This window comes from Phacochoerus africanus, chromosome 1 (assembly GCF_016906955.1).
Source record: "Phacochoerus africanus isolate WHEZ1 chromosome 1, ROS_Pafr_v1, whole genome shotgun sequence".
In the NCBI taxonomy this organism is placed as follows: Eukaryota; Metazoa; Chordata; class Mammalia; order Artiodactyla; family Suidae; genus Phacochoerus; species Phacochoerus africanus.
The window spans coordinates 171,781,728-171,807,284 of record NC_062544.1 but is presented as its reverse complement, the minus strand read 5'-3'; the positions used below and the strand labels follow the sequence as shown (position 1 = coordinate 171,807,284).

The window sequence follows — 25,557 nt, the reverse complement described above, 5'->3', positions numbered from 1 at the left end:
AAACCATTACATTTTAGCTATCTGTTTTTACTTGATTAGGGAAAAGACAATAGAAAAAACAAATTTCTGATATTTAACCTTTGGTATTTAAATGAAATACATTTGTTTCTCTGAACAAACACAGGAGAAAAAAACAATAGTACCTACATGTTATTTCCTTAAGGCATAAGTAAACACTAAGTAATACCAAGATTTACTAACTTCAAAAATTATTTTCATTCATTTTTATCTTCATCCCTGATAGTATCAAGTTTTCATTCCATTTGGTTAAACTGTATTTTTTTTTATTTGTTTGAATGTCGCATTTACAAAAATCTTGAAATCTTTAGGAAATTTTTTGGAAGTTTTAAAATTAATTACAAATGGGGAAGTGGCTTGATTATATAAATATATCATTATGGGGAGATTTTTTTTAAAGAATAAATGTTGTTTTGTGGAATTCAAGAGATTAGGTAAACTCAGTCCCTAAATAACTTTATTTAAGATATTTTGAATTTTGTGTATATGTCAAAAAACAGGTCTGTAGAATTCATCAGATTCTTAAATGAGACAACAGGTTTCTCAACTCACCAATCACCAGTATAAATACATTTTAACTTTAGTCTTTAATATATAGAATAATATCACGAAAGATTTGTCTTTTATAAAAGCTATTCTGGGGAGTTCCTGTCGTGACACAGCAGAAACAAATCTGACTAGGAACCATGAGGTTGTGGGTTCGATCTCTGGTCTCGCTCAGTGGGTTAAGGATCGGTCAATTGCCATGAGCTGTGGTGTAGATCTGGCGTTGCTGTGGCTGTGGCATAGGCTGGCTACTACAGCTCCGGTTAGATCCCTAGCCTGGGAACCTCCATATGCCACAGGTGCAGCCTTAAAAAGACAAAATAAATAAAAGATATTCTGATTCCTTTTAATCCAAAAGTTAATTAGCAGGAAGGTTTGTAAATGCACATTTTCTGATTAGCAGTAGGGGTTCCCCCTCCAAAAATAGACCTAAATATTGGGGAGACTTATCCTCTCCTCCTTAAACAGTGCTCTGGCCAGCCTCTGTGTTCCCTTCAGGTGAATCACTGTCTGATTCCCGCATGTTCAAGGAAACACTCTTCCCCAGTCTACAAATCTCACCTCCTCTTAAATGTGAGTCATTTCTATTAGCAATCGAGCAAGTTGCTCCAGTTATTCCTGAGCAGGAGAGTTTGTAAGTGTGCCCCACGGGACAATCTCTAGGCGGGTAGAGGAGCACCTACCTTCTCCGGCAGGGGAGGGGGAAAAATGCTTTTTTTTTAGGCTTTAACAAAAAACCAACTTCCCTGCCAACCCTGGTTTTGAGACTCATTCTCAGTTAGAGTTGAGAAGCCTGTTTGGATGTGAAGACACCCGTATCAGGTGAATGGACAGCCAGCTACAGCAATGAAAGGTAAATGAAGTTTTTGGTTTGTTTTTGTTTTTTCAATTTTCTTAAAAGTCATGGAGGGTGTGATATCATACTAAGTAAGACTTTACTTACACCTCTGCTTAAAGGTCTGAAGAAAAGTAGGAATTAGAATGCTGAGTGAACGCAATCCACAAGTCCTCTTTGGGAGGTACCACTTTCCAAGACAGGGGCCATCCGTCCTTCATGGAACTTCTCTGTTTCCAGCTCAGGCAGGCAGATAACATAAACTGAGCACTGTGCCTTCAAACGCGGAAATATTTTAGAAATCACTTCTGTTAAGTACTTGCTTTAAGTCACATTTGCTTTAGTTCAGTAAAAATCCAGAGTCCCTTATAATTGATTTCCAAGACCCAAAACTGAAATTTGTTTCACAATCTTTCACTCATATTTTTTGAAAGAGATCAAAAGGGGGAAAAAAATGATTTTCTCTTCAAGTTGCCTCATTTTGATAGAAGAATCTCTATCTTTTCATTGTACCACAAAGAACAAGGAAATCCTCATTCTGATTCCTTAAGAGATCATGTTAAAACCTGTCAGGAGAGGCACTGAGGAAACTCCTAACCACTGACGAGCAGAGCAGCTTAGAAATGGCTTAGTTCTGTTTCACATTCAAAGTCCTAGGGAAGTTTTCACTTCATTGAGGAAACCAAGAAACAGGCAAGGAGATTTGAACTCTCCTAAGGAATAATAAGGCTTTTAAAATAGCTGTGAGTCTAAGGTAGGGTGACTTTTCGGTTTATTAGGTTGCAATTTATCTGCTGTAGAATTTTGTATCGTATTCTCAAAGTGGATCTGCATTTACACGAGGTATATTAACATTTTTAATAACAACTTTCTTTCATAATTCTAATTAGAGACTCCAATTTACTAGCAAAATTTTGGTTCTATGTTATCAAATATAAATGGGGCGTGGGATAGCCAGGCTCTTTTTATTTTGTATTATTATATTACTTATATTATGATTTCTGCCAGTTAACAATCTTTTCCTCCTTGAAGTTAGAGATGAAGGAGATGTAGTCTCTTAGTCTTTCAGCAAATTCCTATTCTAAGACTACAGTTTCCAACACCTATTTGAAAAGTGTTCCAGGTATTATGTGAGGTGAAGGAGAAGGGGGCTGGGTGAGCAGTTAGACTGCTGAATACCATATTTAAGAATGCAGCCTAGAAAAGAAAAAGTCCTTAGTCAGAAAATCCTAACTACTTCATGAAGAGACTAAAGGAAAAATTTCCTGGCTAGAGAGAGTATGCTGAGAGGGATTATTACACTCAGGAATATGGGTAGGAGGCAGAAATCGAAATTAGAATGGATGTTTTTATTTAGGTTAGTGGTGCCCGTGACTCCTTCAGAGCCTGCTTTCCTTTCTTCCTTGATATCTTAAGGTTTCACTTCCTTTAAGTACAAAAAATATTTCAGCCTTAGCCTTGTATTCTGAAAAAACGCCACAGAAATTTAAGACAGAGGAGACACCAGTGGCCCTTTGTTCTTTGCACACCTCTAAACTATGGAAAGACAAGGAAAACTCATGAAACATCTTCAGAACCCAATAAAAGGAACAGTGGAAAGGCAGGCTAGAAGGGAGGTGAAAGCTGGGCAAAGTCCCCTGGGAGCATCCTACAGTCTGAAGACTGACACTGCTGTGTGCTCAGGCGTGGGACAGGAATTGGGATGAGAGCAAAAGCCCAGCTAGGGTTTGGATGCTGACGATGCCAAAAGTTATCAGTGTGATGTGGGCAAGCCTCTTACTTCCCCAGCAGCTCACTGCCTTCCCTCACAGTACAATGAAGGGATTAGATTGTTTGGTCCTTGGGAGCCCCTTGCCTGGCTAGGTTCTCATGATCCAGATGATGTGCTGAAGCCCTAGGGTTTGTTATCAAGAACCCAAGGCTTGGACCAAATGAAGGATGCAGGAGGGGACACTGTGTAGAAATTATGATTAGAAATGTTGAAGAGGAGGACTCGTCCTCCCCTTCCTGTCCCAGCCAGCTACATGATATTAGTCAAATCTCAGCCTCTTTTGGCCCTGGATTTTTCTAAGTCTGAAATGATTACAGTCTGCTCCTGCTCCCTGGGATGGGAAGTTCTGCATTAATACAAATTCATTGGCCAATTGCAGTTCCTATAGCCAGTGACTATCTAAATCAGAGAGTAGAGAGCAGAGGCAACATTGACCTTGTGGTTAAAAACTAGATGAGATAAACCACAGGAAAAACACAAGGTAAACAAGAAACAAAACACAAACCTTCTGCTTTAGGCCAATAATTAAAGCCAAGCTCCTATCTGACCTGGCAATAATTTCTAAATTTTCTTCCTCCTTATATGACAAATAAGGGAACTTTATTCTTCATCCTGTACCTAATTTAGCACATTTTATCTTTTACTGGCATTTTTTAATCAAATATGAAAAAAAAACTTAGATGAAAATGCATTTTCAAGAGAACTAAGTTTCACCTAGTTTGAGACATCACATTAAGTCATACCTATCAGTGATTCCATAATTTCTCTTATAAGTCAATTTCTAATCATAATTTCTGACAATTTGGAAGAAAATGCTAACTCCTTAAATGACTTTACATAATGCATTAGATAGAACTCATATGTCACAAACTGTCCTTCTAAACTTTAATACTAAAACAGTAATTGTTAACATGCACTGATAGCTTAATATATGTCCAGGACCACTGCATACTTTAACATATATTTTAAAAAAAGATATAGGCATTCCCGTCATGGCTCAGTAGTTTACGAACCCGACTAGTATCCATGAGGACGCAGGTTCGATCCCTGACATTGCTCAGTAGGTTAAGGAGTCGCCGCTAGCATGAGCTGTGGTATAGGTCACAGACGTGGCTCAGATCTGGCGTTGCTGTGGCTGTGGTGTAGGCCAGCGGCTATAGCTCCTATCTGACCCCTAGCCTAGGAACCTCCATATACCCTGAGTGTGATCCTAAAAAGACCATAATAATAATAGTAATAATTTTAAAAAAGATATATACTGCTGTTACCTCCATTTCACAGCTGAGCAAACTGAGTGAGGCTTAAGTGATGTATAAGTACACTGCCAAGCTCTGACGTTGAACCAAGTCTGCCTGCAGTCAACCATACTCTTAAGTCACTACTTTTTAAAGTTCTGAGTAAACTCAGTATTTGCTATTTGTGACCTTTTGTTGTTGTTGTTCATGTTGGTGGTTGGTGGTGGTAATTTAGCAGGTACAATTATATAAATTCATAATTTATTTACCATACTGGGTGCCTACCATAGATAAGCGGCTGTCTTGGGCACATCATGCCCTGCAATCAAGTTGGAGATATTGTACTTCCCAGTTTTCCCAAAGGAGGTCAGATTATAAGCAACACATGAACCCCCAGGTTGTGTGGAAGTAGGAGCAGAAGAGCAGTTAAGAGCCCAGACCAACCTGTGTTCAAATCCAGGTTCTGCACTCCCCAGGCCCACTAACCTATGAGCAGAGCAGTCAAGAACACAGTCTGCTGAAGGAGCCTCTGCAAACCTCAGTTTCTCCACTTGAAAAATGGGCATACTACTCTTCCTCCCACTCAGGTAGCACTTCTATAGTGAGTTCTGCTGAGATGTCAAGCTCCAATAAAAGATCTAGAAGGACTGAACAACATAATACTGTGACAAGACGTCACGCCATCCTCAAATCAATCTTACGATGAATGTTTTACAGAAGAGGAAACTGAGGCACAGAGGAGTTAGACAAGCTACCCAAGTAAACAGCAGACTTATAATGTGAATCCAATGTCTTTTTCATAAATTTAAATCTACCTAAATAAATTAGAATAGTCCTAGACACAAAATAATATTAGCCAGCATTGGCAGAACCCATATTCTTATTAATACTGTTGTTGTTGTTGTATGACTAATAAGAGAGAAACACAGACTTCAGCTGCCAGGGAGGGTTTGCCTGTAGCCTGAACACGCTCTCAGGTTAGTGATATTACTGACTTTCAAACTGGCTTTGAAATTTCACTTTCAAGTCCCTAAGTCCAAAGGGTACCCTTTGCTAAAATAAGATTCTGGATGCTTCCAAAATGGACGCCAGTACCATAGAGGGCAGGAGAAACAAAATAACATAAGGTCCCTGCACTACAGGAGCTTCTAAACTAGTTGAAGAAAAAAAAAAATAACAGAAAAATAGGTGGGCTGTTAGCACTCTGCTGTGTGACTCTCGGGCTGAGAGCTGACAGAAAAGACCCAAGAAACTAATGTATGGACCTGAGTTGCCTCAAGGTTTCAGGCATTTTAGGGCCTGCCACACTCTTTTTGGGGTGGATGACCTACCTGTCCAAACCTGTTCCTCTTCATACAAGCAAAACTCCAAGGTTAGAAATGAGACAGAAAACAAATCATCGATGGGGCTTCTCAAAGTAACTTAAACTAACTAAAAGTTGGAAAAACTGCAAAATTAATACTTTACTGGCTGTACTTATAAAGAGGAGAGTCCTTCCTATTATGTCTGGGTACAATGTAGCTACGTGGGGCCCAGAATAACACACAACCCTTAAATAACCACAGCTACAATTATTTTTTGGTTGTCTGAACCAAGCATTTTAAAGACTTGGGAAATGAAAACTTTAAACAAGATAAAGTCTTACACTGCATCAAAATTATCTATGTAGAACCCATATAACACATAGCAAAATGAGGGAAAAAAAACAATGGATGCCATCAAAAAGGTAACTAATGGGAGTTCCCCGATGGACTAGCTGTTAAAAGGATCTGGCATTGTCACTGCAGTAGCTTGGGTCACTGCTGTGGCAAGGGAACTTCCACACGCCACCAAAAACAAAAACAAACAAACAAAAAAGGTAACTACACACACACAAAAGATCACTATTCAACAGATATTTTGTTTTTATCTATTCAATGCCAATATTCTCTTTATCCTAAAACACTCATTCTAATTACATGTTGCAAACCAAACACATATGTATATTTTGCGGTATGAAAAAAAAGCATCCACACAGTGCCTACAGCCACCAGTACAATACCTCAAGTATTATCTCTACTTATCATCCCAAGACCCAGAAATACTGAGTATCTGATATGTACCAAATCATACTGGGACCCTGTGCATGCACTATGCAGAATCAGTTTACAGTCTGTATGAAACTGCAAGTCAGACAGACACTAAAGAACTGGCCAATGCAGAAAGGAGTTTGAGAATGCAAAAGTGAAGCTATGTGATATAAGAAGGCCAGGGGACCTAACACTTGCTCTGATGCCCCCCCTTCCCATTCCTTCCCAATCCTGGAAGACACTCCAAGAATCGGTTGTCTTGCAACCAAGGTGGCCAAGCCCACCTTTCTACCCTTACCTTCCTCCCGCCTCACCCCCAGCAAGACACTCATTCCCATGTGCATTCATTTCCCACAAGTCTCCCTCTTTCCTTCAGCAAAGTACAACCCACACCAGATAGGTACTCCCTCTAATGTACTCACATGTCTATTTATTTAGGTCTTGCCTAGTCTCCCCCATAGATTTCAAGTGCTTCACAGAGATGCTTAATATGAAGTAGTTCAAATGAACCTTAACCAAGAAAAATGAAGCCTGGGAAAAACAATGGAGGGAAGTACAAAGCCATGTGAGAGGTTAGTTCACCAAAGGCATTAATTCCTATCTCAACTCCAGCAGGGAAAGAAGAAGGCATACTCATACAGTTTTGATAAATTAGTAGAAGGCCTAAAGGAACATTATTGTTAGAACTTTTTCTCTTGAGTCCTTACACGGAAAAACAAGTGTTGAATCCCCAAAGAGTAGACACAATGGAAAGGGTTGAACGTCAGAAGGTATCAACACAAAGCTCAGTTGGGGCAAAGTGATTCTATGGAGGCAGATGGGAGAACATACTTTATCATACCACTGTTTCTTCATAATTACTCTAGCGGAACCTCTTGTCCCCCTTCTCCCAGTACATTGATTCTAATCATCAAAGTTTCCCAAGGGCCAGACATATTAGGTCGAACCATATGAAAATGACATTTTCACGTACAAAAACATTTCCATATGGTTCAGCCTAATGCAACAGCATCAAGGAAGAAGAAACATTAGAGCGTCTGAAAAAGTATTCATCCCATGAAGTTCTAAATCCAATGAATTATCTCAAACCCTGTCTTACAGGCTGATCGATTTCAGGTAAAAAAAGGAAAATATCAAGTCAGGGGGGAATTAGTAAAAATGAGGGGCAGGTTTGGACCTGGCATCAGGTCTCAAAGGTATTGGCATAAACTCCATGGAAGGACCTGGGTCAACCCCACCATGAAATTAGATGTCACAAAGTATAACTCACAGACAAGCTTCATTTGGTCTGTTTTAACAAAATTAAGCCAGAATTTTAAGCTTATGCAATTTATACAAAAATCCACTTTTTATAGTCTGGTGGCAGATGACCCACACACCTGTGTGGCAACAACCCAGAGGCATTGTGGTGCCCAGCCATCCTGATTATCTCTCCTAGCATTTCAGCTATTAGCTGTATTTCACTGGCCTGCTGGTTATTTATTCTTTTTTTTTTTTGTCTTTTTTTTGTTGTTGTTGTTGTTATTGTTGTTGTTGTTGCTATTTCTTGGGCCGCTCCCACGGCATATGGAGGTTCCTAGGCTAGGAGTCTAATCTGAGCTGCAGCCACCGGCCTACGCCAGAGCCACAGCAACGCGGGATCCGAGCCCCATCTGCAACCTACACCACAGCTCACGACAACGCCGGATCGTTAACCCACTGAGCAAGGCCAGGGACCGAACCCGCAACCTCATGGTTCCTAGTCGGATTCGTTAACCACTGCGCCACGATGGGAACTCCTGGTTATTTATTCTTATACCCAGCTCACTTTCCTCATTGACACCGCATATGGATGGGGCTTTATTTGAATCTGCAGTCCATCGCTTTAGTCTCCTCACTTTACAGTGAGCTATTCAGAAACATCAAAGGACCAGTGTTTGATCAGCTTTCCTCTCGGTCTCTGACCATGCCTTCCACGAGCTCCACTGCCAATTCCTGTTCTCTCAGCCTTTCCTTGTTGCACTGTTTCATTTCATTTATTTAAAATAATAATAATTAATGCCAGTGAAGTTGATAGCAGGAACTACTCTGAAGAAAATGTTATATGTGTGTGTGTGTGTATATATTCACTCACATATATTATATAAAATGAATTATATGTGATGCTCAATCCTTTTCCTACATATGTGGGGGGGGGATTGATTTTTTGTTTTTATGACAGAAGAAAATGAGACACAGTGAGGGTTTGATGCTGATAAAATAGCGAAATATCAGGAGTTCCTGAGGTAGCACAGCAGAAACGAATCTGACTAGTATCCAAGAGAATATGTGTCCAATCCCTGACCTCGATCAGTGAGTCGGGGATCCAGGGTTGCCTTGAGCTGTGGTGTAGGTCACAGACACAGCTCGGATCCTGTGTTGTTGTGCCTGTGGTGTAGGTCAGCAGCTGTAGCTCCAATTCGACCCCCTAGCCTGAGAACTTCCATATGCCACAGGTGTGGCTCTAAAAAAGAAAAAAAAAAAAAAATCCGCTAGTATTGAAGATCTTACTAGAGAGTCTTTATCATTGAAGGTAGGGGATGACACTGAAGGAAGACTTGTCTCTTAGGTTATCAGTCTTATTTCATTAATTTAAACAGCATTAACAGTTTGGTTAAACTGTGATTCCAAAAATTAGGGTAGTGGAGTTCCCATTGTGGCTCAGCAGGAAAGAACCTGACTAGTTATCTGTGAAGATGTAGGCTTGATCCCTGGCCTCACTCAGTGGGTTAAAGATCTGGGCATTGCTGTAAGCTATGATGTAGGTTGCAGACATGGCTTAGATCCTGCATTGCTGTGGCTGTGGCATAGGCTGGCGGCTATAGCTCTGATTCGACCCCTAGCCGGGGGAGCATACACCAGGGTGTGGCCCTAAAAAGACCAATAAATAAATAAATAAGGGTAGCTAACCTGAACCACTCCATTAGGAGGGGCCTTGGGGATACGTACCTCTCATCCACAGACCAGAAAACCAAACTAATGACCTTATTAGAATGGTGACCATGACAACCACTAACTACCATGACCATGAAGCACAATTATGACCCTTAAGAATAATGCTTAAGCCGTGGAATAACCCTTCTAAAATAAGGAGCAACATCTCCATAAGCCAGTGAAAAACCACTCTTCCTTTCCTAAGAGGTCGATAAATAGTAATCAAAGAACTACAGTCTTTACCTGGGGTCTTGGATTCCTAGAATTTTTTTTTAGGGACCAGAAGTTGCTTCAAATGCATTTAGTTTACAACATATTCATCCAAAGCCACTACTCTGGCTATTGGGACTACAGCCGGTGACCTCTCTGACCAGCCAACTCTATTATCAATAATCCAGAATTTGGCTATGTATAAATTAGACTCTATGTAAATAAAACATAATATATATATTTCAACTCAGGAAATGATAAAAAAAAATTGACTCTAGGACTTCTGTTATTAAGCAGAAAGAAATATGTGCCATAAATTATCTTCCTTGGCCATGAATTATATTACTATAGCACTTACAATATAAAATGGACTTTAGTGTATTATCTCTGCAGATTCTCACAACACCTTTGGGAGCCAGGCCAGGAAGTTATTATTTCACTCATTTCTCAGATGGGCAACTCAAGCTCTGAGAGGTAAAATGCTTTGCCCAGGGTCACAGAGTCAAAGACCAAGTCAAAAACGTTAACACCTGCCAACCGCACTGAAGTCCAGCATACCGTCCAGGCTACTTCTGAGGTGCCACTGATCAAGCCAAGTAGCCAGCTTGGGGGTCACAGAAATGGGAGCTCATCTCCTGGCTGTGTGATGTCAGGCAAGTTGCTGAAGCTTGCTGAGGCCCTTACCTATATGGTAACCAGGTCTGGGCTAGGGCTACAAGGAAGCATTAGACACAAACCTTGCCTAGAGGGAGTGTACAACCTAATTCACACCACCCTCCCTCAATCAATCACCAATCAATAGGTAATCAGAGGTCACCTGGGGAAAGAAAATGTTCAGTCTAAATGTGAACCAAAATATGCCTAATGGTAGGCTACAAATGTCAAGAGAAATTTAAGGGTACCCAAAAAACCAGAATGAAGGCTGTGTGCTTTGCATTCCAGCACCTTTGGGTTACTGACTCCAAGCTTGCATTAATGAAGTGCCTTATGAATACAGTGACCTAATTCAATTACAAAAAGAATTATACCTACAGTGAGGTAACTTGTTTCTTTCCCAAGGCTTTCAGCAGAGCTCTATCTTAGCAGTACTGGAACATACACATACACATACACTCTCTCTCTCTCTCTCTCCTCTGGTTTAAATTGAAAAGATTCTTAGGTTAAACGTGATTCCAAAATGCAAGAGAGGCTGTGCCTTTCATCAGAAGCTTTGCTTTAGACGGCTTTTGTGAACTTTACGTCTTTCCACTGAAATTTAGGGAATACAGCAGTATTCCCATATGATCTACTGGTTTAATCCAGCTTTTCCATAGGAAAGTGACCAAAATAACACAACAACAAAAAAACAAAACCTCAGATCAGACATTCCTGTAATTCCAGGTGAGAGCTTCCAAAGAACAAATTGGAAAGTGGAGGACAAATAAGAGCGGTAATTAACCACAACTCTGTCATAGGAAAACCACCACCAAATAATCAGCCCCCAAAAATCATGAGCAGCTGTACAAGAATTTAACTGGCATTTATCTTTCAAATCTTGACCAGAAGAAGGGCAATAATGAGACCCTGGGAAGCCAGAGAGAAGAAAAGCATTGCCAGGGCCTGGAGGGCATACCTGCCGGGCCTTTCTGCTAAGGAGGGAGTTTCTGCAGCCTGGCCTGGAACAGTGGCTCCCCGCCCATGCTGAGATCTGACCGCCAACTATGACAGCAGGGCTGTGTGTGCCCAAGGCAGCCGCTTTGGGGCCCTGGATGCTGATACTTCCTCAGTCTTCCCACCTCCCTTCTAGGGAAACTGAGGAGGTCTGGGCATCTAACACACCCAGGGTTCAAGCCTCTGCTCCACCATTAGTAACCTTTCCTTCCTCGTACCCTGGAATGTCCATTTTTTTCCCCAACCACAAAAGCAGTAGGGTTCTTGCTTAGAGGCCTTAGGAGAGGGCTGGCCACAGAGAAGAGTTCACTGGTGACAATTAATTCTTGGGTGTACACTAAGCAGCAAGATCTCCTGCCATTTCATTTTTTCTGGGTTGCTAAGAGGTACTGGGAAAATCACTGATTAAGAATCCCTGAAGCAAGACCAATCAGCAGAGAGGGGTTAGAGGAAGCGAGATATGCTTACAGTCAACATAGGGCACCTGACCCATGCTGGTCAAAGGTTGATCTGTAATATTGACATGATAAATGAGCCAAGAGCTGCAAAATTGAGTGTCTAGAGGATCAGGCAAGCAGTGCTCCTGAGTGAGGAGTGAGGAGGCTCAGGGACATCAGCAGAGGATGCCGTGAGCTGGTGACCGGAGAGCACATTCCCAAAGAGAAGGGGCAGCTAATGCCACGGGATGGTTCACACCCATGTGGGCAGAGCTTCTCCTTGTTCAAGATCCGATCCAAATCTGGATTCTTAAGTGAAATCTCCTGATTTTTGCACATGGTTCAGGCCAAACAAAACCATCTCTCCAGTTGAGAAGATGAGCAGTTCCTTCATGAGCTTGACAGGGAAAACAAACCTCGCCTCTGCTCTCTCCTCCCCCTCCCACTTCCTCTGAAACCAACCCTGGAACTGCTCTGCATTTGTACTCCAGGGCAGGATAATGGAAAGAACTGCAGATTCCATCATATCTGATAGGAATCCTGACCCTACCCACTACTAGCTGTGTGAGTCAGGGCAAGTTAATTAACATGTCTGAGCCTCAGCTCTTCCCACTTGGGGAGGAAAATGGGACTAAAACACACCTAGGGCATAGGCTGCTCTGATCGTTGCATGCCAAACCAAGGGCCAAGTTCAAGGCCTAAGATAAAGGAGACATTGACATTCATCCCTTTCTACCACTTCATTTTATTCATTTAAAAAGCCAGCTGACAACCAACAACATCACAAGACAGTTAATAAAATAATCCAACGATGATATCAATGGGTGGCTGGAAAAAAAAACAGAAGGTCTCTAAGCATTAAAACCATCTAACCTCAGGAATGGCTGTGAAACTCAGGCTTGCCACAGACAACACATTCTTGAGAGGTTTCGTCAGTTCTTGGCTGGGGGAGCAGTAGGTTGCAGGACAGGACTGCCGCCCATCAGTGAAGTCCTGGATCGGAGCCCATTACTACGGCTGAAGCAATCTTCATTGCAACACCCTGCAGGTTCTGGGACGGGCAGAGGGTGCAAAGTTGCTCTACTGTACACCACACGGGTGGGGGGAGCTTCAGTGCTGCTGCTACTGAGGAAAGACTACAGGCAGGTGTGGCATAGAGGCAACTTAAAGGAAGTTCTTGGAGCAAAAAGATCAATCAGTTGAGTCCACACTGGGCTGCTGAAACCACAAACCACACAATGGCCTCAGCATAAACGAGATGGCAAGAACTCAGTTTCACCCAAATATCAATCACCAAATTGTGTCCCTACAACACGCAATAGGAACTCCTAAGACTCAACCCATACTCTGTGCAACTGTGCCAGATACTTCATAAATATTCTCAACGTCACTGCTTCTGGCTGTATCATCACACCCATTGAGGGGACGAAGGCTCAAACAGTGGAGGGCAACAGAGCTGGGATGGGCACCACACCATCACTGCAGTTGGCTCAGGGTAGAAGCAAGGGGTTTTTTGGTTTGTTTGGGGTTTTTTTTAGGCAAGCTAGGAAAATATTTTAAAATGTAAGACAGTAAGTAAATAAGAAGCTTAGCAGAATCTTCCATCAGTCCTACATCCATCTCTACCTCCCACCCCCTCCTTTTCTTTTTCCCATCACAGGTATGATTTTTTTTTTTTTTGAAAGAGTTGTCTGAAATCGCTCCCTTCCTCACCTCACAAGCAGTACTCAACCCTCTGTCATCAGCCTCATCAGCCCTCTGCTTCTGCCCCTACTCCCCCCGACACACACCCACACATAGCACTATATGGGCGGCTCTGGCAAGACCAACAGTGACCTCTTTGTCACTAAAGTCCATCCTACAGCGCTTCCCCGCCCTGCAGGATAAAACTAGTTACAACTTCTCATTTCTTAAACTCTTAAACTCACATGACATTAATCTTTTTTGGTGATCCTTTCAATTCGTGACCACTCCTTCAGGCACTTTCCTGTTCCTAGAACGGCTCCCTGGACGTCAGCCCTCTGCTATTCTCATTCTACTGGGCAGGTTCATTCATTCACTCCCATCACTTTTTCTATCGTGGATCCTCTGTTGACCTTCAATGTACATCATTAGCCAGGAGCATTTCCCTCAGCTCCAGACATCTTTGTTCAATTACTTAGCAGATATCACAGGGAGACTACAGAGGCATTCTGAAATCAACAAATCAAAATCTGAACTCCACCCATCCTACAGTGTGCTCCTCCCACAGGCCCTAGCATCAGTGAAAGAAGCCAACACCCATTGTCAAATACTGGGAGGCCACAACACTCTTCCTCCCTCTGCACCAGTATCAATCAGCCACTAATTCCTCAACATGCCTCAAATTTGTCACAGCTCTCCACCACTCAAGGCCACCATCACCTCCCCAGCAGGTTACCTCATGTTATCTTGGGCCACGCTCAGCACGTCCATGTGCTCCTTTCTCACCGGACCTTTAGCAAACCTGCCACAACCCAGGCATCAAAGCTGCCATGGAACCTCCTTGATCCCTGCTTCCTCACCTGGGGACATCTTTGATTTCCACAACATCCCAAACTCTCACACTCTACTTTGTGGTCTGTTTACTTCTAGATCCTCAACTGGACTGTAAACTCCTTAAAAAGGCAGAAATGTACCCTCCTCATCTTTATAATTCCAGAGGCTGGAACATGAGTAGACTTCCAATAAATGACCTTAATGTTGGTTTGTGGTCGACATTGAAGGAAAGGTAGAGATTTCCAAGGTAGGGAAAGAGGGGTGACAGCAGAAATAGGTATAAAGAAAAGCAGGGGGCTAAATATACGACATGGCCCTGAGAGGCAGAAATTAATATACAGAATAGGATGAAAATGATCTTGAATTTCATTTAGGCAAGGATTAATGAAAATAACATGAGCAAAGAGTATGCTTACAAAGCACATAACTTATAAACATATATTCTAATTTAACCTCATAATGAGGCTACAGAGTGGACATTATGGTCCTCTGATTCAAAGGGTTAATTCAAAGGGACAAGCAGGTGAACACAAAGGGTTAATTCAAAGGGACAAGCAGGTTTCACCAGAGTTTAATGCCAATTTTTAATTATCAGAACCCAGCATCTTTTGGCTTCCACATGTTTTGATCTTCAAAACTAAAAAAATAACTCCTTATGTTTCATTAGCAATTTTAATTCAAGAATTTCCCTAGCATCTCATAGTCAGGGTTAGAGAGCAGGAGTACATGGGTTATTTAGAAAGAAGAATCTAGCAGCAAGAAACAGGAGGGAGTTGAGAGGAAAGAAGCAAGAGGCAGCAAGAACAGAGAGGAGGTCTGGCACACAAGACCAGGAGGGCCTCAATCTGGAAGATGGCTCTGGGGGTAGTAAGGTGAGGACAGAAGCAAAGGAATGATATTGTAACAGAAGCAGCAGAAAGACTGAACAAGGGACTGACTGGGTGAGAGTCAAGGAAAAGAACTATCCCATCAAGTACTGAGGTTTCAAACTCTCTCAACCAAGAGAGGAAGCAAATATTCACAAACAGGGATGGTGTGTGCTGAAAAAAAGGAAAACAGTTCAGGTTTAGAGAATTTGAGTTTGAGGAACACAGACAGACGGCAACCTCTAACAACCACCAAGTGAAGTCTGGGGAATAGAAGAGCTAGATCATGGAAGGGAGGTGATGGCCGAGCATCCAAGGGGACCTGAACACTCCTGAGAAAAAGAAAATGAAAGAATGAGGAGCTGTGGCCTAAAGCTGGGAAGCATTTCATCCGGAGAAGGTGGAGAAAGAGATGAAGACAGAAAGAGGAAACATTCAGAAGCCAGTGGAGGAGCATGAAACATCTCATTTCTAAGACCTAGAAAACAAATCTGACTCCAGAAAAGCCAAACTTCATTCCTGAACTAATTAAAACCCAACTCTCTCGTGTAACTTCAACAAGAATTAAGAAAATGGGAAGATAGAGCCCTCCCAAAGTGCAAATCGTTACCCACAGAGTGTCAATTCTAAAAGAAGAAACTCTTCTTTCTTCTTTCTGGACAAATGAATTGTCCAGATCACGGAGCAAAGCCCCTCATCTACCTCAAGTGGTGGAACTCTGGTGAAATATAACTCGGCATTCCACTATTTTCTTCAAGGGATGATAGGGAATGGGCTTATTAGGTACTTTTCCTTGGTTTCAAAAACTCATCCGTCATTGTACGGTTGAGTTGTGACCCTGTTTCTCCTCCTTTTCTTTGCTCTTTGCTCCTTTTAAACTTCATTGAGATATAATTTACACATCAGGGGGAGTTCCTGTTGTGGCTCAGTGGTTAATGAACCCGACTAGTAACCATGAGGTTGCGGGTTTGATCCCTGGCCTCGCTCAGTGGGATGGGGATCCAGCACTGCCATGTACCATGGTATAGATCGCAGATGTGACTCGGATCCCACGTTGCTGTGGCTGTGGTGTAGGTCAGCAGCTACAGTTCCGAATAGACCCCTAGCCTTGGAACTTCCATATGCCACAGGGTGCGGCCCTAAAAAACAAAAGACAAAAAATAAAAATAAATAATAATTTACATATCATAATTTTCACCTATTTTAAATGATTTTTAGTAAATTTATAGAGTTGTGCCATCATCATCATTATCCAGTTTTTAGCACCCCCCAAAACTCCTCATACTCTTACAGCTAATCTCCATTCCCACCCCTAGCCCTAAACTACCTTGCACCTCTAAAAAGATTTGCCTCTTCTGGACATTTCATTTAAATGGTATTTGGTCGTTTGCATCTGGCTCCTTTCCCTAGCAAAATGTTGTTTAATTCATTTGTATTACAGCTGCATTTCACTCCTTTTTAGTGTTAAATAGTACTCCACTATGTGACTATACTATCTTTGGTTTATCTATTCATCAGTTGACATTTGGGTTGATTTAACTCCTAGCTGTTATTAATAATGCTAATACAAGCATTTGTATGTAAGTCTTTGCATAGGCATATGTTTTCATTTTCTTGAGGAGATACTTTGACTGGAATTGTTGGGTCATAATATTTTTAGGTTAAACTTTTAAAAAAACTACCAAACTGTTTGCAGAGTGGCGGCGTCATTTTAAATTCCCATTAGCAACATACAAGGGTTCCTATCTCTCCACATCCTCCACAAGATCTGTCATTGTTTTTTTATTTATATCCATTCTGGTACATGTGAAATAGTATCTCACTGTGGTTTTTATTTGAATTCCCCTAATGACTAACGAGGTTGAGTATTTTTTCATGTGTTCTTGGTGAAACATCTATACAAATCTTCAGATAACCTTTTAATTGGGCCTTTTTTGGTCTTACTAGGAAGTTGTAAAAGTTCTTTGTATATTCTGAATTTAATCCTTTATCATAAAGGCGATATGCAAATATTTTCTCCCAGCCTCTTTTCTGTGTCTTCCTTAATGGCGAACTGTCTGCTGTCTCTCTTGTGGTTCACCCACCTCTAGACACTACTTCTTTTCCAGTGGGGGAAGCTATACTGAACTTCTTGTTATCAAGTGAGGAATAAGTAAAGCCAAGAACAGGAAAACCACTAAACTCGTGCACACAGGAAAATAAAATTGAGGATGCGTTCTTCATGTAGACTCTTTGATATGTTTCCAAGAGAAGTTTGGTTCAAGAAAATAAGGTTTTAGAGTTCCCTAGGGGGTTAATGATTCAGCATGATCACTGATGTCACTCAGATTCTATCCTTGACCTGGGAACTTACACATACGATGGGCATGGCCAAAAAAAAAAAATTTTTTTTTTAAATGTTTACTGAAATCCAAGGATCATTATTATGCAGTTTAGAAAATTGCCTCAATCATTCTCCTCAGTAAACTTTGGTAAACGAAGAGAAAGCAGGATTTCACTTCCTTGTTTTACGTTAAATCTAAAATGAGGGACTCCGAGGTTCTAATCACTGTCCATGATCCATTAACCAATAAAGACCTTTTGACTTCCCACTATGTACCACACACTCTAGTGACTCTAAGTGAGGGTGTCTAAACTCTAAAAGGAGGGGAGTTCCCGTCGTGGCGCAGTGGTTAACGAATCCGACTAGGAACCATGAGATTGAGGGTTCGGTCCCTGCCCTTGCTCAGTGGGTTAAGGATCCGGCGTTGCCGTGAGCTGTGGTGTAGGTTGCAGACGCGGCTCGGATCCCGCGTTGCTGTGGCTCTGGCGTAGGCCAGTGGCTACAGCTCCAATTGGACCCCTAGCCTGGGAACCTCCATATGCCGTGAGAGCGGTCCAAAGAAATAGCAAAGACAAAAATAAATAAATAAATAAATAAATAAATAAATAAATAAATAAATAAACTCTAAAAGGAGATAACTGAGGACTTGAGGAATCACTGAATATTTGGAAACTATTTTCTTCATCTACTACCAAATCCAGCACCTACACGTCCTATGGCACTAAGCAACAGAAGAGACGGACAGAGTAACAGGGAAAAATATAAGTGCCCCTCCACCTGCTGCCCGATTCTTTTTTTTAATTACTCAATGAATTTTATTACATTTATAGTTATACAACAGATAAAATTGGGTCGTGATGATCGTTGCTGCCCAATTCTTAAATACACTTTGGCCTCCAACATGTTCTTTCCCTGCTGACTCAGCAAATGTAACTGCTTACACAGCCAGAAGATGGCTTTGTGCTTGGAGGGGATGAGGTTATTTGGGGTGTCTCTGCAGCTCTGTGGTATCTAAACCATATCAGGGAAGGGACATGAAAGTCTCACATGGTTTCATTTCATGAGAAACACTGTCACTTCCCCTATAATGAACGGTTCCACAAACACATTTGTCTTCAGCAGCACTTTCCAAAACAGTTCCCAGGACTTCATCTCTCTTTGATCAACATCTGAGAAAAGTCAGAAAACTGGGACAAGGCATAGCTGCTGAAGGAGAAGTGGGGAAACATCTTAAAGCACTCAGTGCATCATCACATGTACCTAGGATCTCAGGTAATCATGATAAAAAGGTTGTGAGGACTCTAAAGCTCAGAAGAGTTATTTAGCCAAAACCACACACCACTCACTCGAAGTCAATTTAATTATTCCTTCCTTGCCAAAAGTTGAGGTGAGATGACATAGAGTTATCACAAAGAAGTACAGGGACTTAACACAACAAATGTGCAAATGAAATTAAATTCTTAATGAGAACCTATGTTTGAGGAAAATATAGAAGCCTCAGCAAATCTGAGTGCTGATAGGGAATTTTTTAGGGCCTTCAGTCCAATTCCCAAAAGGTCAGGTGACTCAATGGAGGTCACACAGGTGGTTAGGGTAAAGCCAAAACTGGAACCCCAGAGATTACAAGAATTGGACACTGAATGTGTTTGAGCTTATAAGACATTCTTCATATATCAGTGTTAGAACTTTTAATCTTTTTAACAATGTGCAATTGCACATAAGTCTCATCATAGATGCATTCAAATGCCTGTGCCAAGGTTGAGGGGAGAAAAAGAAAGAGGTAGAAGCAGGGATGAGAAGACATAAGCTAATATGTCCTGAGCACATTCTTGGACCCAGGTTCTGATAAGCGCCTGATAGATTATGTCACAATCCTTATCACAGTCTAAAGTATCATTCTCATTTCAGAGATGAGGACACTGAGTCACAGAGACGTTAAGTAACTTTCCCAGGGACACATAGTGGCATTCAGATGGTGAGCAGGCTGAAAGAGCACACAAAAATGGACAACTCTTGTGTGGCATATTCAAAGGCCTTTTCTCAATCATGGGGGTATATCTACCTATTTTAAGAAAAAATCAAAATACTGTATGTTCAAATTCCTCTCCAACTGCTTTTTTTTTTCTTTTCTGCCCCCAGAAATTAAACCAGGAATAACCTATGCCGAGCCCTTGCCTCCATCTTCCCCAAGTGTTTCCTGACACGTATTTGTGCCTACAGTCCATCACAACTAAAGAATGGGGCTCAACCTAACACTTGCAAAATTACCAGGTAAGCTGTAGAGAAACATGCAAAAGAAAGTCTTATTTGATCAATATACTGTGTGGCAATCCAGGGAAGGGAGGCCTTTAGTAGTCACCACATCGAATAACAAAATAGACTGGCATTAATCCTTGGCTTCCAATAAATGTAAAACAGCAAACATGCAAGAGGGAAATTTAACCTATCACTTCATTTTAGGCTTTGTTTCATCTAGAAATCATCTCCAAAAGGACAAGAATGATCAAACTAATGACAATTGGGGAAGTTTTTTATACCCAAACTAAAGTATGCAAATTGTCTACATCAAGGTTCACTGAGGTTCCCCAAGAGGCCAAAGACAACATTGACCTACACTAGTGGTAACTAGAAAAGAGTCATGCAAGGGCAGCTGAGCTAGGCTAGTGACACCCTATAATCTGCATGACTTTGGTATTTCATTCCCACCTGGCAGGTAGAGCAGAGACATACTGTTGATCCAGTCACATTTTGTGCCAAACTATGACATGCCACAATGAAACAAGGTAGCTTCACCAAAAACAAAAGGACCAGATTCTTCACCGCTTTATCATCTGGAATGTGTCTGCTATTGATGAGACAAATTAAACTTAGTGCATGAAAGTTAGAGAGTGAACACCTACCAAGTACTAGATACGGTGCTTGAAATGTTTGTAGAGAATTTAACTCTCAGCAGGTCCAGCAAAATTTTAAGATCCAAAAACTATTTATTCCATTTTACAAAGTCATGAAGTAACTGAATTGGCATCATCAAAGAGGACTTCCTGCAATGCCCTTTATCTGCACTGTCCAACACAGGAACACATGTGGCTAATGAGACATCTGACAACAAAGCCCATGCATTTCTGCAACACACACAGGGACACAGTCCCAGTACACAAACACAGGCAACCATAGCCCATAGCTCCAACATACACACACACTGGTACAAAATGATGCTTTCTTTACTATGGAACTTGAATTCCCATGTCACTGCCTTTGTTAATTTAAAAGGAGCTGGAGCAAAAACAAAAACAAAAAAAAACTGGAGTTCTCTTGTGGCACAGCAGGTTAAGGATCCAGCATTATCACTGCAGCAGCTTGGGTAGCTGGTGTGGTAAAGTTTCAGTCCCTGAGTCAGCATCTTCTACCTGCCATGGGTATGCCAAAAAAAAAAAGGAGCTGGAAGAAAGGGATTTTCTTTTTTTTCCCTTCAATTCTCACTCTGTAATCAAGCTCAGCACTAAGCAATACGGGGGATAACATCCTAGGAAATGAGGAGTGTGTGAGATGTGACCAAATGGCCTTTACACTGTAAAAACAGCTTCTGATTTTTCTTGATTGATTGATTAAGCTACCTGTCATTAAAAATGTTCCTAACTTGGCCAAGTTCTTTATACTGACAGCAAAGAACAATGTGATAAAACTGCCTGGGTGAAGAAAACCACTGATTTTTAATGGTCATTATTTCTGAGCAGGAACACCGTGCAGAGAAATTCCCTCGAGCACAATCAAAGGCTTTAGAAAAACTGGGGCAACCCTACAGAAGGGAAGAAATGATGGAGGTAGCTGGCAGGAAAGAATAAGCCGTAGACTTAATTCTTAAATAAATAAATGTCACCCCAAACTCTCTATATTAAGGTTTGAGCCTTCCAGAGCAACCCACAGACGACTCTTCCTGCTTCCCAGAAGCCATTTTTTTTTCTCTCTACTACCATTTTATGTCAGAGAATAGGCTGTAACAGGCTTTACCTGGTAATTTGTTTAAGCTGCGTCGTAAATGTGGCCATTGGCAAATGAAGTAATAACCAAGCCCCAACCTATTCCCTTGAATTAAGAAATCATATATTCCAAAATATTAACCCTCCCAAGGAAGCAAAGACTGTAGGGTGACACAATCAGCAAACAGGGCAGCAAGCAGTCTGAAGGCCACAACACATTCAATAATCACTGTGGAACCAGGTCACTCAGACCTGACATTATTTATGAGTCAGAGTATATATAGGGACTAATTTTGAAATTCTGACTTATGACTATCTTTGATAACCGTAAGTGATTGGTAAATCATCATTTAATAAGAGTACTTGTTCCTACAATTAAAACTTTAAAGTATGTAAGGAACAGGCTCAAAAACCTTAACCAATCCTGAGAAGTCTAGGTTCTGTCATCCCACCAAGGATAAGCACAGCAGGTCCAGCGAGCCAACACTAGGGGTTGAAATCCTGTGCTATAGTTCATGAACCATTCTGTCTGCATTCCCAATGACTCTGAAAATCATTCGTTAGTAACTGTTAAAAGGTTTAGCCATCTTTCAGGAGATAATGTAGCTGCCCCTTTTTTCGGGTCTCTCAGCCAGACCACTTATCCTGATGAAAACCTACTTGCCCTCTCTCCACTTCCCTTAGGGTTCTGTTCTGGGTTTGATAAAAGTGACTGTTAATAGTGTAACTGGGGAAATTAACTCAAGCAGATTTTTTCCCCCCCAGGGCTGCATCCGTGGCATATGGAGGTTCCCAGGCTAGGGGGCGAACTGGAGCTACAGCTGCCAGCCTACACCACAGCCACAGCAACATGGGATCTGAGCAGTGTCTATGACCTACACTACAGCTCATGGCAACTCCAGATCCTTAATCCACTGAGGGAGGCCAGGGATCCAACCAGCATTCTCATGGATCCTAGTTGGGTTCCTTAAACGCTGGGCCATGAAGGGAACTCTTCAAGCAGATATCTTAACCCAGGTAAAACTGTACGTCTTAAGAAGCTTCTAAGGGCATGGGTGCTGATATGAATATTGGGGTGCAGGAGCAGCCAAGTCTGCAACACTTCATTAAGTCAAAATAGGCTTGAATGATACTGTTCAAGATGATATTTGAAACTGGCAACAGGAGTACAGATGGCAGCTGAATCAGGCATTTTAAACTTGTAAAGCTTAATAATACTCTGGGTCTCATCCTAACAGGCTAGTCCAGGTATAAATTACCAGCCTGGGTAAGGATATTTAAGCCAGGAAAACCAGTTTTTAAAAACACTAGTAGCAGAGAATAAAAGGGAAAGAGCTAGAAAGAGGACAAGGTTATTCAGGTAGAGCCTCCGCTTATATTTCAGGCAGCAATTTAAGAACCTGCTTTTGGATTACAATCATCAAAGCCATCTTCCCTGGTTCATTTCTCCAAAGAAGAGAAACAATACATATACTACTCTACCTGCCATGAAGGGAAATGAGGGTTCGATTCACACTGTAAAACAAAATCATTCCAAAAATATAATTGTAATAATAGAAAACATCAGTGGGACATGAACCTGCAGAAATGACCCTCCTTGTAAACTTGCATCCAAAACTTTCATATGAAAATTATTACTTCCAGTTTCAAAAAAAGAAAAAGACAAAATGTAACTGGACGACCAAGAGATTGCTCCAGGAGAATGCCCACAGGGGTTACAGAAGGCTATGCACATAGCACCCCTGTGGAGGAGAGAAAGGAACAAGGAGGCAGAGTGGGAAGATTCAGACTGCAGTGCAGTTTGAACAGTTTTGACCAGATGAATGAAAAAGTCCACCAGCCAAAGTCACTCATCAGAGGAACCTCTACTGTCCCAGGCATAGATAGGGTTGTCTTAGTCTCCTTATTGTATGGCTAGTGCATGGCGCCACAAGAAAAAACCTGCCTGGTAGGGGAAGGCGGGGAGACCCATCAATAACAATCCCAACAGCAGGAGATCTGAAAGGCCCATTCTCACCTATGTCATGCAAATCCAATGTCCAAAAGCCAACTCACTGCTGAAATGATAAGAGTGGCAGGGTCTAAGACTTTAAAAATATGAACTAAAAATTTCGAAATTGCAAAAAGTTTACATTTTCCACATGCTCAGTATAATAGATACAATCTAGCCTTGTAAATAAAAAGAGGTACCAGCCTGCAATTATTTTTAATAATTGTCCTCCTTGATAATGAATTTAAACCTTAATGACAATTATTCCTTTTCATTCTAACAGTCCCTAAAGTTTCTTAAGTACTATAGGAAAATAATGAGCAAAAAATTCAAAATGACCCACTAGTTTTACTCTTTCCCATTGCTTGATGCTCAGGGCCTAAAAGTGAGAGAAGGAGGGGAAAAAAAAAAAAAAAAAAGGTATTTCAAAGAGCATGCCAAAGACTGCACTAAAAGTATAAACTACATGCTACCATGTTGTTATATGAAATTTTAACTGTTTCCTCCCAAATTTTGTTGATTCTATTTGTAGTGACACTGAATTAAAATCTAATCAGGATAATTTTCCCTAGTATATTTATTTTCACTTTCAAATGATTAGCATAGAGAAGTAGAAACATCACCTTTTACTCAAGAGAGTTGGGGAGGGGGGATTCGGGGGTGAGGGCACTGGTTTTTTTTAATATTTTGTTTGTTTATTGAGTTATAGTTGATTTACAATGCAGTGTTAAGTTCTTATGCACAGCAAAGTGATTCAGTTATGCATACGTATATATTCTTTTTCATATTCCTTTCCATTATGGTTTATTACAGGATACTGAATGTAGTTGCCTGTGCTATACAGTAGCTCCGAATTGTTTGAGTCCACCAATTCTTAAGCTACTCAAAATGTTAACAGTGCACTAAATTGACTCTTTAAATTACTAAAGACTTTCTTTTAACTAGCCCCAAACAGGGATAGTTCAGCCTGTGAGGAAGCCTGGCAGTCTGTGGGGCATGCAAAGCACTGAAGTGATGTCTCCCTGCTTCTCCTACAGATAATGAGCTGCCCAGCCCAAGAAATCACACCCCAAGTAACGTGAGTGATGCACCTGGAAAGAACGCCACTATTAACAATGAATTCAACACTATCGTCTTGCCTCTGCTTTACCTCGTTATATTTGTGGCAAGCATCTTGCTGAATGGTCTGGCAGTGTGGATTTTCTTCCACATTAGGAATAAAACCAGCTTCATATTTTATCTCAAAAACATAGTGGTTGCTGACCTCATAATGACACTGACATTTCCATTTCGAATAGTCCACGATGCAGGATTTGGACCTTGGTACTTCAAGTTTATCCTCTGCAGATACACCTCAGTTTTATTCTACGCCAACATGTACACTTCCATCGTGTTTCTTGGGCTGATAAGCATTGATCGATACCTGAAAGTGGTAAAGCCCTTTGGCGACTCTCGCATGTACAGTGTAACCTTCACGAAGGTCTTGTCTATTTGCGTTTGGGTGCTCATGGCTGTTCTGTCCTTGCCAAACATCATTCTAACAAATGGTCAACCAACTAGGGAAAATATCCACGAGTGCGTGAAACTTAAGAGTCCCTTGGGGGTGAAATGGCATAATGCCATCATTTATGTCAACAGCTGCTTGTTTGTGGCTGTGCTGGTGATACTGATCGGATGTTACATAGCCATATCCAGATACATCCACAAATCCAGCAGGCAATTCATAAGCCAGTCGAGCCGAAAACGAAAACATAACCAGAGCATTAGAGTGGTTGTGGCTGTGTTTTTTACCTGCTTTCTACCCTATCACTTGTGCAGGATTCCTTTTACTTTTAGTCACTTGGACAGACTTTTAGATGACTCTGCACACAAAATCCTGTATTACTGCAAGGAAATGACCCTTTTCTTGTCTGCATGCAATGTGTGCCTGGATCCAATAATTTACTTTTTCATGTGTCGCTCATTTTCAAGAAGGCTATTCAAGAAATCAAATATCAGAACAAGGAGCGAAAGCATCCGATCCCTGCAAAGTGTCAGAAGATCAGAGGTCCGCATATACTATGATTACACTGATGTGTAGGAGTTAAAGGCCACAAGGTCTTCTCTTGTTTGTTGAAGTCAATATGTACAAAGTGTAAATAAACATCTTTTGATTATCCTT

The 25,557-nt window shown here is 41.3% G+C and overlaps 2 protein-coding genes across 3 annotated transcripts in view; one reads left to right on the top strand and one right to left on the bottom strand.

The window, feature by feature from the left end:
* Window positions 1-25,557, bottom strand: part of MED12L (mediator complex subunit 12L) — a 352,961-nt gene that overhangs the window by 124,824 nt on the left and 202,580 nt on the right. The gene's annotated exons all lie outside the window — the stretch shown is intronic.
* On the top strand, window positions 1,145-25,557 carry GPR87 (G protein-coupled receptor 87). Its single transcript, XM_047784713.1, has 3 exons — window positions 1,145-1,417; window positions 19,569-19,700; window positions 24,434-25,557. Exons 2-3 carry the CDS (start codon window positions 19,667-19,669, stop codon window positions 25,474-25,476), a joined length of 1,077 nt encoding a protein of 358 aa, XP_047640669.1. The 5' UTR covers window positions 1,145-1,417; window positions 19,569-19,666; the 3' UTR covers window positions 25,477-25,557.